Source organism: Cylas formicarius, unplaced genomic scaffold (genome assembly GCF_029955315.1).
Source record: "Cylas formicarius isolate icCylForm1 unplaced genomic scaffold, icCylForm1.1 PGA_scaffold_4__25_contigs__length_36172078, whole genome shotgun sequence".
Lineage (NCBI taxonomy): Eukaryota > Metazoa > Arthropoda > Insecta > Coleoptera > Brentidae > Cylas > Cylas formicarius.
This window is the reverse complement of record NW_026844334.1, coordinates 14369968-14387240: the sequence shown is the minus strand read 5'-3', so window position 1 is coordinate 14387240 and position 17273 is coordinate 14369968. Positions and strand designations below refer to the sequence as shown.

The 17273-nt window shown below is 34.6% G+C and overlaps 1 protein-coding gene across 1 annotated transcript in view; it reads left to right on the top strand.

Annotated features, from left to right (window-relative positions):
• The window catches only part of LOC132701202 (uncharacterized), a 101191-nt gene extending 84099 nt beyond the window's left edge, over positions 1-17092 (top strand). The window contains exons 2-3 of the mRNA XM_060668964.1: positions 4587-4747; positions 13686-17092. Of these exons, the coding sequence (XP_060524947.1) occupies positions 4587-4747; positions 13686-13745 (221 nt within the window). The 3' untranslated portion in view covers positions 13746-17092. The remainder of the gene's footprint in view (positions 1-4586; positions 4748-13685) is intronic.
• Positions 17093-17273: the final 181 nt, after the last annotated feature.

Below are 17273 nucleotides of genomic sequence, written 5' to 3'. Positions count from 1 at the left end.
CATCCGTTCGCTTGTTGAACTCCGACTGGAATCCTGCAGACGTTTCGCCAAAATCTCACTTGGCATCTTGGGAGATTTTGGCGAAACGTCTGCGTCATATATATAAATAAATATATATATATATATATATATATATATATATATATATATATATATATATATATATATATATATATATATATATATATATATATATATATATATATATATTTATATAAATATATATATATATATATATATATATATATATATATATATATATATATATATATATATATATATATATATATATATATATATATATATATATATATATATATATATATATATATATATATATATATATATATATATATATATATATATATATATATATATATATATATATATATATATATATATATATATATATATATATTTATTTATTTATTTATATATATGACGCAGACGTTTCGCCAAAATCTCCCAAGATGCCAAGTGAGATTTTGGCGAAACGTCTGCAGGATTCCAGTCGTTCAACAAGCGAACGGATGATATCCCGGAATATAGTGTCATCATATATATATATATATATATATATATATATATATATATATATATATATATATATATATATATATATATATATATATATATATATATATATGTGTGTGTGTGTGTGTGTGTGTTGCTTGTTTTGCTTTTTCAATTGCGTTTGGTTTATTTTCTGGATCGGATAACATTATTGCTCTGTCTGCGAGACCAATTATGACGGATTTTTTGGGCTAGGGCACACTACAAACTGATAGAATCAAAAAATTCTGGCAATTTATGTTTCGTCGTTCGGTTTTGGTGAAGAAGATAGGTATTACTTAGATATTACTTAGTCCCTCAACATCTTTCTTTTGTTTAATAATGTAATTTTTTAATAATATAACACATCCCTAAAAACTTGCGTTTAAAGAGGTTTTTTTCATTACTAAGCACTGCGGCTGGATCATACAAAACTGTATGGCCGGTATCGTTCACATGCGTGCTCTGACTAGTTACATTAGGTTCCATGACTTTTGTCAAGTGTTAACCTTTTTTCTAACTTTTGTAAAGTGTGACCGATGTAAACCAAACCACAAGCGCACTTCATGCAGTAAACAATATTCGACTTTTGTAGGGACGGTGTAGGATCTTTAAGATTAGAGTAAAAAGATTTGAGTTATAATTAGTTTGCAATCATTTATCATTAAAGTATTAGGGGATAGCAACAATTTAAAATATAATTTCATCATATTTGTTTATATGTTATTGATTTATTCTCGGCTTAGAGCTTATCTCGCAAGGTACCCAACACCTGCCACCACCGGAATAAAATTTACTCCCCTGACGAAATTACTCAGTTTACTTTATAGTATATTTCAAATATCGCAAGCATTTGAACATGATAAACTTAACTTAAAACCCTACAGTGTCATATATAATTAAAATTGGTTTCTACGCAGATGATGCCGTTGCGCTTTTTATCAGTTTTAATAATCTCAACACTTACACGAAATTGCATTATTTACGCTCAATTAAATAATCCGGACTCCTTTAAAAACAACTTCCCAAGTACGAAACTCAGATTTTAAGCGGATTTAAAGGCTATTAGGCTCATCAAAAGGGAAATGTGAAAGGTTAAATTTGTCACGGTAGAAAAACCTTAATTTGAACTGACCTTTCAGTCACTTGTTGATTCGCATTCGAAAATAACGTCCGACGAGTATTTTTATATTTTATTTTTAACGCTTTGGAAATAATTTTATACGGAAGTGAACGCGTCAGTGCTTCCGGCACAATGACGCAAATTTTTCGTCTCGTATTCTTGAAATACCATTTATGGGAGATAAGTAACTTAAGTTTCGCTTCTTGTTTAACTATATACTACTGCTACAAGGGCAACAGTTGTATCTGGAATTTTGGACTTTGAATTTCTTCCAAGCTAAAAAACAGTCTCGTTTTTGTATTTATTTATTTATGTTTTATTTTGGGAATTTAATTATTTGGTTATGGAAATGGACATTAACATACAGGATATTAAGCAATATTAAATAAGGAAGAAGTACTATAAAAATAAATTCAAAATAGGAGTTCGAAGTAGCCTCGCTTTATCGATTCAACTCAGCCGGTTCAATGTTCAATTAAAAATGGTCACGAAATTTTGACGTCAAAACAAATTCCAAGCAATTATATTAATAGGTTTTTAAAGCTGTGCTATAGCATTCCCCATCTAATCCATGAAGGCTAATAACTTGTTCGAGAACATAACCAATTGAAATTCGCGCAGCACGTTCTAATTTAAATAGAATACAGCAGCATGGTGCCTACGTCAACCACTTATATAAATTAGTTTATATACTTAAATGTGAATTTTCTATTTTATATAGTAGTTCCTTATTTCACGATAGTATATTTTAGTTTGTGTTCCTACATACCGGGACACATTGACGTTGATTTTTTTGACGTTTTGTTTTGCTTTACATAGTTCAGATCGTAATAATTATATCTAATTTTAATGCTGCTCAAGATAAGTTTATAATTACGATTCCCCTGTAGCTCTCAAATAGCATTTATTGCAGATTGTTACTTCTACATCACATTTGAGGTGATTATTTCTTATTTTTTATTTTATTTTCTTCATAAATATTGTTCATTTGGACCAATCTGTTGGTAGAGCGGTTTTTCTTTATCATCTGCTTGTTTACTTAAATTATTGCGTTTTTCTGCAATTATTAAATTAACATTCAAGATAAACATTCAAATAAACAGTCCAAATAAATAGCAACAATCAGGAGAAAATTTATATAAAACTGTCATTCCAGTAATTTTCAGAAAGTGAATTTTTGAAAGCTGGAGCGCATGATAATGGTCAAAGATTTTGAACTGGTTTTATGGCAGGCACTGTGATCTATTAAAGCGCAGCACTGCTCGATAAAGGGCAGTTTTGTAAAAAGGAAATATGGATATGAAGGTATGGATTATTTGCCAAACCGAACGATTTTGGTTATTTCGTAGACATTACTATATCACTCAGCCTCTGAATCCAAAGTGACGCAGTAAGAGTTCAATATTAACCCGTGAAATCAAAATCCTTTCAAGAAAAAGTAGTTTGAGCCTTACAAACAAACATTATTTGCTAAATATTCAATTTAATTATGTATTATGTTACAGAAAAATGAATAATTAATTATAACTCTTAACTCAAACTAGAACTAGTTTAATTCTAACACCATAGTGTTAAAATTATTAAGGAGTTTTAAATAAACAATTTTTGAGTTACAGTTCCGTACAGAGAATTTATAACTCTCTGAGCAATTTGTTAGTTGAATTTGAGTTTCGTTTCAAGGAAAGCACTTGCACCAGTAAATGTCAGCGAAAATATTGCAGCACTCTTAATCGATCCAACTTGAAAATAAGCCGCGAATTTTCCACCTTTAATTTGCGTTCTCAGTTTTCTTGTACAAGCGTGGGATTAAAACCATTACGAACCCACCTAGCAACCAAACATTATGAAAGCAACGTCCAAAATGAGAGTCCCATTTGAGAATCTAATTCCCAAACTGTTTGCCCCGACTACGGCGTTTACCGCTTTTCATTTGATTTACGTTTTACTTAAACATAAGCCGCCAGAGGGCGGGAACAATGTGTAAACAAATCTCGAGGGAATAAATCCTCCCGTTCGCATTGTGCCAAGACCCTCGCGATGACGTCAGTTTAATCTTCGATTATTTTTACGCTTGTTGAACTGAGCTTAATTAAATGTTGATCATCTGTCCCGTCTTTTGTCTGCGAATAACATTACAGAGCACAGAATAGTCATTAATAAACACAACACGAAGAAAATAATTATACACTTCCATTCTATTTGTGATGGACGTCGTTTTTTAATTTTAAGTACTTGTTATAAGCTGCAATGCAAGATAATAAAACAGAAACAGTCATTCATGAAGTTCAATACTTATTATCTCGTGTAGTCAAATAATTTCTATGCATATTTCATCAACTTGCATATCCAGAATTGCAACGATAACAAAGTTTAAAACTTGTTTGATGGCCAAACTATTATTGCTGACAGTATAACGAAATATAGTTGAAATTATGACATTACTAAATAAGTTCTATTGATATTTTAGTCTTTTAATAATGTTGTAATTGGAGAAAATGGGTTTTTGTTTCATATCTCATACATTATCACGTTATTTGTGGTCGAATAGTTTCTAAAAGAATGAAGCAACTTGCACATTTTGGATTAGTAACTACGTTATGGTTAGTAACGTTTGATGTGTCGCCTTAATTTAAATTCTATAAGGAAGTCGATTTTGCCTATGTTTTTTGATAATACTGAATGATTTAAGCTACGTTCTCAAGAAAACTATAAAACCTAGAGGTAGCTCGACCAAGTCATTAAAATGCCTAAATTTAGAATTTGTTTTATAGTATGTAGCATTCTGCACATTGCTGAGGGAGGCTAACCAATTATTATTACTGACTCACTAAAAAATTCTGTAAACTTTTCTGAAACATTTGTTTTCTTTCGCGGTCAATGAAAATAATGGAAATGACGTTTTATATTGCAGAATGTCCTCCGGCCGCTGACGGTATGGAGAGATTCGCATGTCCCACCCCCGACAGGCAGGGTCGGTACCACTGCATTGACGACCACGTTCTTTGCGATGGTTTCATAGACTGCCCTTCGGCCGAGGACGAAGATCGACAAGCCTGCATGTTTTATAAAACGGTAAGTTTAAATCCACTACCGCAAAATTCGGCCAAGTTTTACTTTGGCTATTTTAAACAGTGATCATTAACTACGATAAGAAAGGATCCTCTCTTCATATTCTTATAAAAATTTTCTGTAAGATAACAACCTTGAAAATTTAATATTTCATTTTTTTTTATTAATGCTCTACAAACTGCGCAAAAAAAGTAAATAAATTTATTGATGACGAAAAAGCAATACAAGGTTATATATATTACATACCAACTGTCTTCAAATACAAATATCATCATGAATATCATTGAACTAGAGACCTTGATATATGTTGGTAATTTATTGCAAAATCTATAGCTTAAGGCATTTTTGTTAATGTAAATTCTATGCAATATTTTCACGTATTATTTATAGTTATGTGTTTAAATTAATTTACTCTGGTCAATTGTAATTCTGCATTGTGAACAATAATTGGTTTTATCACAATTTGGCCTTTAATTGACCACCCGACAAATATTTATTTTTTTGCAATAATAGAACGTGTATTTTCTCAAAGACAAATTCTTTGCTAAATTGTATGAGGAAATGATTTAAAATTTATATACCTATTATATGGATTCTCTATAGTGGAAAAAAAGTTAAACTATTTCGGAATGGCGGCATTGTTTTCATGTCAGTTTAATGTTTAGGTTGTATGGTTAAGTTTGGCATTGCTTTCAAAAATAGTTCGCTTTATATCGTTGGCGATTTAGTGCCTTCCTGCACTCATCCGAGTGTTCAACGTTAAAAGAAAAGCTTACCGGTATCAAAATCAAACACAAAGCAAATTGCTTTATTGATGAACAACAATGTGTAACAATAATTCCAGTGATGAGTTTTTGATGTATTTTTTTTCTTTTATATCTACCTAACACACTTTAAGAGAACTGCAGCAATATATTTGCAACTTACCAAGAGACCAGCTTTACAAAAACAAGCAAGGTGGTTAATTGGCCTTTTATTTTTACTTACTTTACATACATAATTTTTTTCCGTTTACCGCACTTGTTGCATAATATATTATTTTGCGTCATGTTCCATAAACTACACACCACAAAAACTGATAACAGAGCCAGAAAAAAGCTTTATCTTCGCTTGTACCGGTGAAAAGAAGTGGCCAATGGTTCAAAGGTAACATATAAACGTTACTTTCAAACGGACGTGTTTGTTTGCTATCAGCAGCACCACCATATGAAAGTAAATTCTCAAATAATCCAGTAAAAACAGGTAATCAGTAATCAGCCCACTATAAGGCTGCGTATTGAAAAGCAAATAATTTGCTTAATATTTTGATTTTTTTTTTTGCTGACGATTGAGGATAAACTCAACTCGCACTATCCTTCCTTTCATAATAGACTATTTCAAAAGACATAAGTGTAACCTGGTAACAGTTTCCAAAAAATGCAGGATACCCGTTCATTCAACTGGAAATTTATCTCGATAGGCTGCGATCGTGGTTAAGCTAGGCTATAGTAATCGCGACGTGCCAATGAACATGACGAAAAATGGAGTCGTTTTGAGAAAAAGCGCCTTATCGATTTCACCGGGAGCGTCGTCGGTCGCGTTCCGTTTTTGTTATGATTCCAGTGTCGTTGTGGAAAAGTTTTACGTAAGCGTGTCTTATCCTATCGATCACGATCTTTCGTTCATATCGTGTCTATTTCTCTCAATTTAGGGAACTTCTAATAATTAAACATTGTATAGTTAGTTATAGTTTTCCTAACAGAGCTTAAGGTTAACGATGACTTTTTTTATGAGAAACGAGACCCTTCAACCCAACATGACTACGAACTATGTTGCGGTAGTGTCCAGTAATTACCTTAGACAAGGAATGTTTGTAATTACTAATAATTGTGTTTCAAAATTAACTTAGTTAAAACGGCAGGCGAGGAGTCTGCTGATAATAAAGGTTTTTGCAATAAAATGCGTCCACAAAATGCTAATTTTTCAATATTATAACCCGTTATAGAAAAATAAGCCTTGCATATAATAAAGTATTCATTTTACCATCATTATAGATATCAGTACAAAAATAGACACTACTAACTACCAATGAATTGTAATGCTAAGCGAATCAAACCTTAAACCCGATAAACAGAAAATGGGTCTTTTAGATACAATAAATAACTTAAACGAAAATGTTTTGCATTTTCAATTCTTTCACGGCAAAAGACTTTATTATAATGCAGCAATAGCTTTTTAAAAAAATACTACATGTACTTCCAAGCAAATCATAGTTTAAACTACTTTAATGAAATTTTATTAGGGCTGTTCCTTGAGCTAACCCAGCCAAAACTTGCGTGTGTTAACATATAAGCTGCAGTTGTTGTTTCCATATAGTAAATTATGCAACAAGTGCGGTAAACTCACGAGTTTATTTAAAACGAGTGGAGCGAGTGTTTAATAAACGAGTGACTTAAAAAGTTTAAAACTGTTAGTTTTAGAATACATTCACTGATATGGCCGTCAAAATATCTCCGAAATCGTCCCAAACCCGGAAATGTCCAAAGTGTCTTGGATCCGTGGTAAAATAAAACTGACGTGGTAAAGTGACGCTTTCTGCACGCTAGTTCGGTGTGTAATTAGGTATTTTACAGACGGGAGTAGAAAAATTTATTTTTTCTACTCCCTTATTTACTTTACCACGTGAGTTTCTTGTCCCACGGATCCGAGACCCTTGGGATATTTCCGGGATACTACCGCACGCGTTTAGGAGCAATCGGATGTTGTCGGAGATTTTACAGTAGGACTTGAATTTTGACGTTTGTCAATTTTGACGGTCATGTCAGTGAATGTATTCATGTTGTTTTGTAAAATGGTGCCCAAAAACTGACGCTCGTAGAAAAAGTATAGTATGCAATACCTTTGGTAAACTTTTTTATTCACTCGTTTATTAAACGCTCGCTCCGCTCGTACCAAATGCAGTTTACCGCACTCGATGTTTAATATACTATTATTAGTGTTTATACTGGATTACTAAAATTTATTGGCAGAAAAAAAGCAAATAATCAAAATTCTAATATGTATAGTAAAAGAAAACTAGTTCATTATCAATATCCATATCAAAAATAAAGAACTTTGAAAATCAGCCTGGCTATATTTAAATTACAAAAGAGTAGTATTTTGAAATGCCAAAACAGAAATTATTATCCAGAAAATATTGTATAAATAAAAATTATTTATAAAAATACAATATTATGGAGGATGTTTTTTTTAGAACTGTCAAAATTTGACATTTTTTCCGAATATGTATTCAGATTTTATCATTAAAAGTAACTAATTTTTTCCCGTTTTGTTCCCTGTTTCTTTCGGTCAATTTAGAACTATTTTTAGGTCGCTCATAGTTTAAATAACTTTTTTCGAAGATGAAAATAGGAACACAGCAGGTAAATAATAAAACCGCATACGTAAAATTACATGCATACTTTCGCAAAACGTTTTTTTTTTCACCTGCTCGCTTGTTCCGGCTGAAAGATTTTCCATTCGCAACATCATGCCAGTTCTATTTACATATTTTTGCTACTTGAAGTCACTCCAGAGCTTTACAAAGTCAAATCCGTATGGAAATGTCGCACCGAATATGTAGTTTGGATGAGATCGGATACGTTATCCGGATATAAAATATATATATATAGGTATTATGTACGTATGCAACGTATTTTACCCCAGAAATGTCACGTAGGTCTTCGTTAATATAAGTACCAATTTTAGCCTCTTCAAAAAAATGAGTGGATTAAATTTTGTATATCAAACACGTAAATAATTGGACACCCGCTTTACGTGTGGAAGTGTCGATTAAAATAAAAGAGCAATTTTGAAGATCATGAACAGCCAGGATATTTAGAAAAATAAATTTTTAACCTTGTATTATGTCGCCTAGTGCATTATTTAATTTAACAAATTTTTGAATAAATAATTTACAAAAATAGTTTATGATTATGGAAGATGTTAAAATTATTTTAGCTGACGTTAAGGTGTCTAAGGCTTGAATATTAAAAGATTGTGCAAAAAGTTTACAATGGTACCAAAATATTTTGGCTCTAAAACTCTAATTTAGGTTTTCTTATTTTATCTCTTTATTGTAAATAAAATTAATACAAAAAATATCTCACCTTAAAATAATAAATTTAAAACAAGCTTTATTAGTGTTTGGTAGCATATCTTTAAAAAATTAAATCCCCTGTTGATTTTAAAAATTTTTTGGTTTTCCGTAATCCATTAAATTTTTAAAAGGCCACCATTTTTCGGTTTCTATTCGTTTTAAGAGCTTTAATCAAACTACCACAGAGAGTATAGGAACATATTTTAGACCGAATATTTGGTTTAGAAGATGTATTATAGTTGTGGAGCAGTGGTATTGGAATCTCAGTATAGTGTTTTCGAATGTGGGAAATAATATTTCAAGATTGAAACTAAAAAATCGAGTTTCCATCGTGCTTATTTTACTTAATCACGCATTTCAGAAAAATTGAGTGCGGTCAACCATGAAATTGCCCACTAAGAAGAACACTACTGCGCTCTGTTAGCGCTTGGGCTGCTAAAAATGTTATTAATTATGGAAACAAATTCTTTAATTTCACGCAGAAAAGTTCTCTGTACACACGTGCCTGTGACCAATATGTGTTATGTGGTTTCAACCAAACATGCTCTTGCTCATTCTGCTTTGGCAGATCTCAAGGTTTTGACCTTCCGTGTGTGTGTTTTGTGCTAGAGTGGTACGTTAAACGGACGTTTAGTGTCACTACGAACCCTCTTTCTGTTGATTCGATTTTTCAGGTCTGGTTCATGGTTGCTGCACGATTCAAAATTGCCCCAGACTTAAAAACAATTATAATATCCTCTTTGAAAACGCAACGCGTTTAACATATTTGCGTGTCAAGTCAGAATCATTCGGAGAAAAAAATGGAAAACAATGTAATGTAATTAATATTGCAAAAATCGGCGCTAGATATAATATATCCGATATACTATTTAAGATAACGTTTTTGCGATTTTTTATTGATAGAAGCCGTAACGTTACAAATTTTACAAAAAAAAACAACTGTTTTCGATTTTCCGTAAAAGTCTAACAATCAATAAACTGTTTTGAAATAGTGTTTTACTATTTTCCATTTTTAAAAAAATGTAACCAGTTTCAGTAACAGTAAACAGTAAACATATTCACAAAACAAACAAATTTTTGTTGCGCACACTTAATTTGTCAGCTTCTCAACTGCACCAACGTTGGTGCAGACAATGGAGGTTCAAGGTTCTTTTACTTTCACAACTAACGTTTTATTGCCTCCTCTCAATTGGCCAAAAAACTAAATAATAATAAATCAGATCTACCCGACAGCCCCACAAAACTAATGTTTTTCCGAATTTGCGGGGAATCGACATCACGCTGTCAGTTTTAGCATCGTTTTAAGGTTTAGAACGACGCGAATAAATATTTTTGCCTCCCACGCTTACCAAATATGGCAACCGGGGGGGTGGTTGAGGCAGCGGTGGCGACTTCGCGTCTATGAATGTGGGTGTTTCTATTCACTTAGTTGGGAATTTATATCCCTCTCGAATCATCTCAGCGATGTTTTCGCTTCTTTGCAGTGGGACAACATTATGGAGAAATGATGGACAGCGTTTTTTTTTCTTAAGAGCTGCCACAGCGTTTGCGCGTTCTTGTTGCGCCGGTTAGTAAAATCGATAAAAAGTTTTTGAAGCTCGTCGGATGACTCTCCACGTGAAACGCTTGTAAACCGATTGTTTATTTAAAAGCCCAACACTTCAATTGAAATTAAAATAAATGTTGTTTATTTTTCTGATAACAAAAATTTATGGAAATTATCAAAATGGAAATAATTCTGTATAGTGTTTAAATACTGCTCGTCAAAATATAGAATTATGAAAAGGAAAATATTAAATTCAATTATTATTCTAATTTTGAAAAAATCTCGGTGAAGGTGTGAAAAAATAAGCGATTTGTGCAAATCAATTAGATTTCAGATGACAGGAAAAATCACATCATATTCCAAAACGCAAGGCTAACTGTGCGAATAATATATTTGAAAATTAACACAGTAACCCAAGAAGTTATTTAGTTTCAATCTATTTGCGCCATAGTTTTTAGAATACTCATTGGTATTGGTATTGGTATTGGTATTAAGGGGGAGCCCCCGCGGGCGTCCCATCATATAGGCCACCAGATTGACCCGCTGTGCCCCCGGACCGCGCTAGAAGGCGTCCAGAATGCCGCTCCTCCTATAGAAGGTCAGCAACTCCTTTAGCCCAATACCGTGCACTGAGTCCGGATCGATCAGGGCCGTTCCAAATCTTGCCCATGTCAAATCAGGGTATTCGGTGAGCAGATGATACGTGGCCTCCTCCCCTTCCATGCACTACCTCCACTCCGGGTCGTCTCCAACGCCTAGCCAGCAAATATGCCTCCTAAGCCTACACTCCCTTCTGGTCAGTCCAAGCAGCTCCCTGGTTCGAGGGAGGGTGGGCCCATCCATCATAAGCCTCGCCTACCTGATTCCCGGAGCAAACCCTCCAGCCCACCACGGCTTCGAGAGCTCCCGCCTCACGTACGGGGCGATCCCCAAGCGGGATTGTGGTCCCATATACCTGTACCAGTACCCCTTTGCACTCCTTTATCAACAAGGAGCGCGTGCGCACTGACATAAGCGCCATAAGTGCAGAAGAATACCTCCTGCTTCCATAGTTGAGCCGAAGCACCTCTCTGGCCGCTATCAATATAGTGAAAATTTCCGCCTGAAACATGGTGCAGTACTGACCCAGAGAGACCGACAAGCTCAATCCCGTTGTCTCGCAGTACGCTCCAGCTGCGGTCAAATCTCCCATTCTGGACCCGTCCATGTACCAGGGTCCATACCAGGAGCCAACTCTGCCCTTTTTCCACTCTTCCCTTGATAGGAAGAGAAAGGTCCATTTGTCAAAGAAGGTTATCTCAGGAATCATGACGTCATTCGGCATGCCCATGACACCGCGATCTCCGGGCCAGCCCTCTAAAATGTCGTACGGGCCCCGCTTGAAGGTTCCCTCTCTCCAGAGCCCGCAGCTCGCTAGCATTGCAGCCGTCTTGGCCGCTTCCATCCGCACCCAATCCGCCAAAGAGGACAGACCCACCAGAGCCTCTAGAGCCCTAGTGGGTGCCGTCCGCATGGCGTCCGTTATGCATAGGCATACCAATCTCTGCAGTTTATCAAAAACTCGATTAGCTCCTCCTCTTTTGGCCCTGGGCCACCATGCCACTGCCCCATGCGTGAGCATAGGTACCACCGTAGATGCAATGCATGATCATTGGTCCCAGGCACCAAGTGCAACCACCGCTCTCCGGCACGCCCACAAAGCTCCAAAGGCCGACCTGGTCCTTGATCTTATGTGTTCCTGGAAGTTCAACTTGGAGTTCAATCATACCCCCAAGTACTTAACGCTTCCGCTTGCACAGAGAGGCACCCCATGCATCGAAATGTTGAGGTTACGCTCCATCTTTCTTTTCCTGGTGAAGATATCCATCTCCACCTTGCCAGGATTGACAATTAATTTGCTGTCCTGGCACCATTGTGAGAATCTTGCCAATGCCCCGTTCAGGAGCTCCTGCATCCTTCCCACGTCCGTCCACTGTGTCATTATCACAATGTCATCTGCATATGCCTGAGCATAGACCCCGCATTCTTCCCTCAGAATATGCAATATCTCGTTCACCACTAGGCACCACAGAAAGGAGGCAATACCTCTCCCTGTGGACAGCCCCGTGATGAGCCGATGGAGACCTGCTCCCCACCCAGTCTTGCCTCAACCCTCCGATTCGTTAGCATGGAGAGGATCCATTTTACAATGACCGTCCCCACTCCAGTACGCTCCACCGCCCTGCAAATCGAGTACAGGGCCATATAATTTAAGGCCCTTTCGATGTCCGTGAACACTCATATTATATTATATGATCTAATCAACCACAACTGCTTTTGCTGCTGGAGGTTGTCGTAGACCATGAATATTTAAAAATAATGCTTGTATAATCATTGTAATTCTACTACGTTCTGTATTGATTTATTGTACTATACTTTTTATATGTCTGATTTTTCCCATTCAGAATTTTATGTTGAGTGGTTTGAATAAGCAAATAATATATATGTACAATAATACAATTATATACAATTATTTTTAAAAATATCCCATTGGACAAATATGACGTATATTAAGTATCTTATTAATTTATGCTTCATTCAAAACTAAATCCGTTTCACAACATCAAATAGATCAATTGCCTTGCTGTTACGGAAAGCTAAAAATCTCATATTTCAAACGAACGTTAAAAAGTTTAGCCGTAATTTTTTAATTAAACTATTTTTAAGGGCAATTATAAATCGTCCAATATTGTGTTATTTTTATTTATTTATAAAGGATTGTTTGATGAAAACATTTCTTTATTTCCCTAAATCAATCCAATAATACATAACAAAAATATTCCTAAACTAGCTCTAGCTGTGGCCACGAGAATACTAAAGCCTTATGCGTTCATAGCTCGCAAAAGCTGGTTATTCGTATTCGTATTTCATTTTATATTTTGTAAATTAATTCAATTTTTTCTAACCCCAGAATTTGTATTCTTGTAATATTAAGTTCATTATACAATTTATCAATATTAGGTAATTTGGTTAATCTTTTATATAATTAAATAAGGGTTTCAAAATTCTGTTCTGAAGCACCGAAGCAGTGTTAGCAAAATTAGTTTTACCACAAGCAATCTACAATGACAATACATATCTGAAATGTCATCGGTATATTATAGGACAGAGTTGCAGTCAAATGTTACATGAAAATAATTGTGCTGTTAATAAGTAACTAAAAGTCGCTTGTATATCAATAAATATCAAAACCTTCAAGACTAAACCCAAAAATATTACGTTTCTTTTTTTTGTTTTAGACAAAGGCACATTTAGACGTACTGGCCGATGCGCTACTGCGATGGGCACGAGGACGTTAGGTTGCAACGTTCTAGGCGATTTTTGGGCGTCCGAAGTCAGGTCCGGACTCCCCACAAATGGTCCTTAATCCGCCCATTGTCGTCTAGCATACTTTCAGAGAGCAAAAAGACTTCGCTAGCAGCAGCTACGGATAAATAACATTCCTTTACATCCACATTCCTCAACCTTTAACATTCACGATTGTATTTTGTGTTTAATGGAATATATTCGACAAAACAAAATTAAGGAAGAGACGAGCGTGTTCCGCTTCTTTTTAATTACTATTATTTAAAAAAAAGTCAAGATTTGGCAAAAAAAAGCAGATCCGGGGTTTCTCTGTAGCTCTGCCGCTGGCCGCATAGTTGTTTTCCCATGAATAGCGCAGAAAAAAAAACCAAAAGTCCAAAATTTTCAATAATCTCTTGCTGAAATGAGATTCGACAGAAGTGCTCTGTAGTGTAGAGTTTTGATTTGTGTTTAGAACAACTTCAGAAATGAATTGATTCTTTTTATTTCCGGTCAGTGTCCTAAACTCAATGAAATTGTTAAATAATAGGTTGTCTAGTATTTGTTACAAGTTTATTATTGTTAAATTGTTAATATTTTATAACGATGTTAATTTGCCTCGACTTAAATTTTCGAGACGTGCATATATTTTTCTAGAAAACGAAACCGATAATAACTTCAACTGCATGATTATAATTGCACTTAGTAGTTAGTGGATTAATATTTACTTCGAATATAAGTGTTGCATTGTCTAATATTATCCATTGGAAAGGCTTTCGGTGTAGCATATTATTACGCACTTCTTAAAAGTTGAAGTTATTAGTAACCACCGAATGGTTCATTTTGGGCAGAAAACATGGAGGCTGGGCCATTGTTTCGGATTTATAGCGCGACATTTGTTCCAAGTAAGCTCAGTTTATAAAATCGGGCGATGACCTAACCAGTCATCCTGAGCCACCGATTTTACTAATTGACAATTTTCGTCAAAAACGGCAAACCGATTCTAAACAGTGGTTTAGTTTTTTACCCAACATGATTGAAGAGAACGGACATTTTTCAATGGAATGCGACAAAGTCTAGGCAAAAAAATTAGCAAAAGACCGAAACATATACTTAAAAGTCTGAATATTTACGTTCCAAGTCAACTTAGCAATGAAAAGTCGTTGTTTTAGTTTTAGAAAACGCAGAAAAACACATCGGCCTACGGTATGACCGCTTACAATGTTAGTCGGAATGATTTTACACCGGTGACTCACCGATATATTCTATCGCCTTTTTTCCGATATACAAAAATATTACGAGACAGACCTGCACAAAAAGATAAATAACAATCAAAAGGTTAGCCAACCTTTATTAATTCATAATATATTTGTATATTGGTAGTAAAATATGAGTTAGGGACAATTTTTAATTTAACCTACGCAACCTAGACACATTAAGTCTACAAAGGTGCTATGGTAGTACAAGCTGAGGAAAACTTAACAATTCTAACGAGGTGCAAATAACAAAAGAAATTTTACAAATTCACTAGAAAGCAATGAAGAATCAAATCTTCAGACTTCAAATATGCTTTCGAAAGAACTTTATTTACATTTTTCTTTTATTCGCTCATATTCTAGCCCAATTTTATAGCTCAATTTATTTGTACTAGCTTACTACATGGCAAAATTTTTTAGTTCAATGCAATGCACCGGTGTAGAACCATACGGCTGATACCAATCAATAACTGAAACACGAAGAAATGAAGTTGTTAAAACTTAGAGATAGCCTTATACTAAATATTTTTTATTTAGTTAATCTCAGGGTCAAAGGCATTTCCACATTTTTCCAGCATCGCCCATTACCCACACTGTCCCCGTGAAAGGAACCCAATTCAAAATTGAGTGTACGCCACTGCAATTGTGAATTTGGTATCTTTTGTTGCCCCCAAAAGTTGTTCCTAACTTAGGCGGTTAGTTAGAAGAGCACTGGAGCACATCTGCACCATTTTTGCTGTCCTACTTTTTTATGTATAAGCACTTTAAAAGTGATTTGACATCGTAACCAAATTTCTTAATGTGATATACTAATTAAATAATTGTTGATAATCCCGTCGGGAATCTTTGTTTTCAACATACATATAAATGTAATTTTTTCCATACGACCTTTCCAGGAAGACTCCTTAAATATGGGTGGAACAGTATAACTAGTCTAGTCAATTCTAGTCTCGTAGGAACTTATAAAATCTTAGGAGGTTCGACGTCAGACAGGTTCCTTTCGAGGAAAAGGATGATTTCAAATTAGCTGCCCGTAGTTACAGCTGTTATTGAAACATAAAGTAATAAATCAAATATCATTTGTAACAGTCGCAATAAAATTTAACGTAATGTTGCGTAGTTTACGAATTGCCCGCTTCTTCGCCATTGGATATCCTACAGAGGCACAATCACTTGCATAAAAAACCCGAAGCTGCCAATTCGTGAACCACGAATGTTTATTTCGTATTGATATATTTATTTCAGTATTGTAACGTTAGTTGTTAAGTTCAGGCAAACGGTGTTTAAGGAGTCGTGCCGCACATAACCTGCACTTGAAATAAAGATGTATTATATTCTATAAAGTCAAAATATATTTATTTTTTACTTACATATTTAATTTTTAGAAAATATACTGTTCGAATGGATGTTTATATAATATAAAATGCACTGATTTATGTAAATTCTAAGGTTATTTCGTCATGAGTAAATGTCACAAATTGCACACCTACGCACAACGTAACCCGGTCGGTAACACCAATCGTCCCCCCACCCACTGATTTGGGATGTTTGTTGTTCGATTTGTCCTCGTTATCTCAATACATTTGTAGAAGAGTCACCACATCTCCCGAGTCCCCTCCTACCCTCTACCCTCGTCTGAGCCCACCCTTGTAAAACAGTTAACATACTGATCTGGTTAACTTAACTAGCTTTAAGTGTTATAGCGGATCGGCGGCCTAAATATTTTTATAAAGTTTGTTGACTGATCATGACTTCGACTGTTAACAATTTCCCGTAAAAAAAAAATGGCGCGTCATAATAGATTTTTGCTCTTTAGTGTGAACTCGGTCAGTATGTTAAACCAAACACCTAACTATGTGTAAATGAGTATATTTTACTATTAGTGTATACATACAGAAAGAAAAAAAAACATGATGATGTACAATATAAGGATACGATGATATTCTAGATAATCAGAGATGTGCTATGAAGATAGAATCGAAAGCGGGATTAAGGAGAACTCTGTATCTCGTAAAATAAATTTGAGTGACTACTATCTATCCTGATACCTATAACAATTATGTAAAAGTAAATGAATATAAATGTACAATAAATGCCTCAGCCAATAAAATGGTCTTAAAACTATTGTCGTAGTATTTTTTTTTCCTTTCTATACCCGCATTACAAATCGCGAATCTACAGAGTTAGTCACGGAAACTTATGATTAAGTTGCTACTTAAACACAAATTTCATAGTTAGACCTTTTGATGAATGCAACGCACGTTTTTAAATGAAAACATGAATATG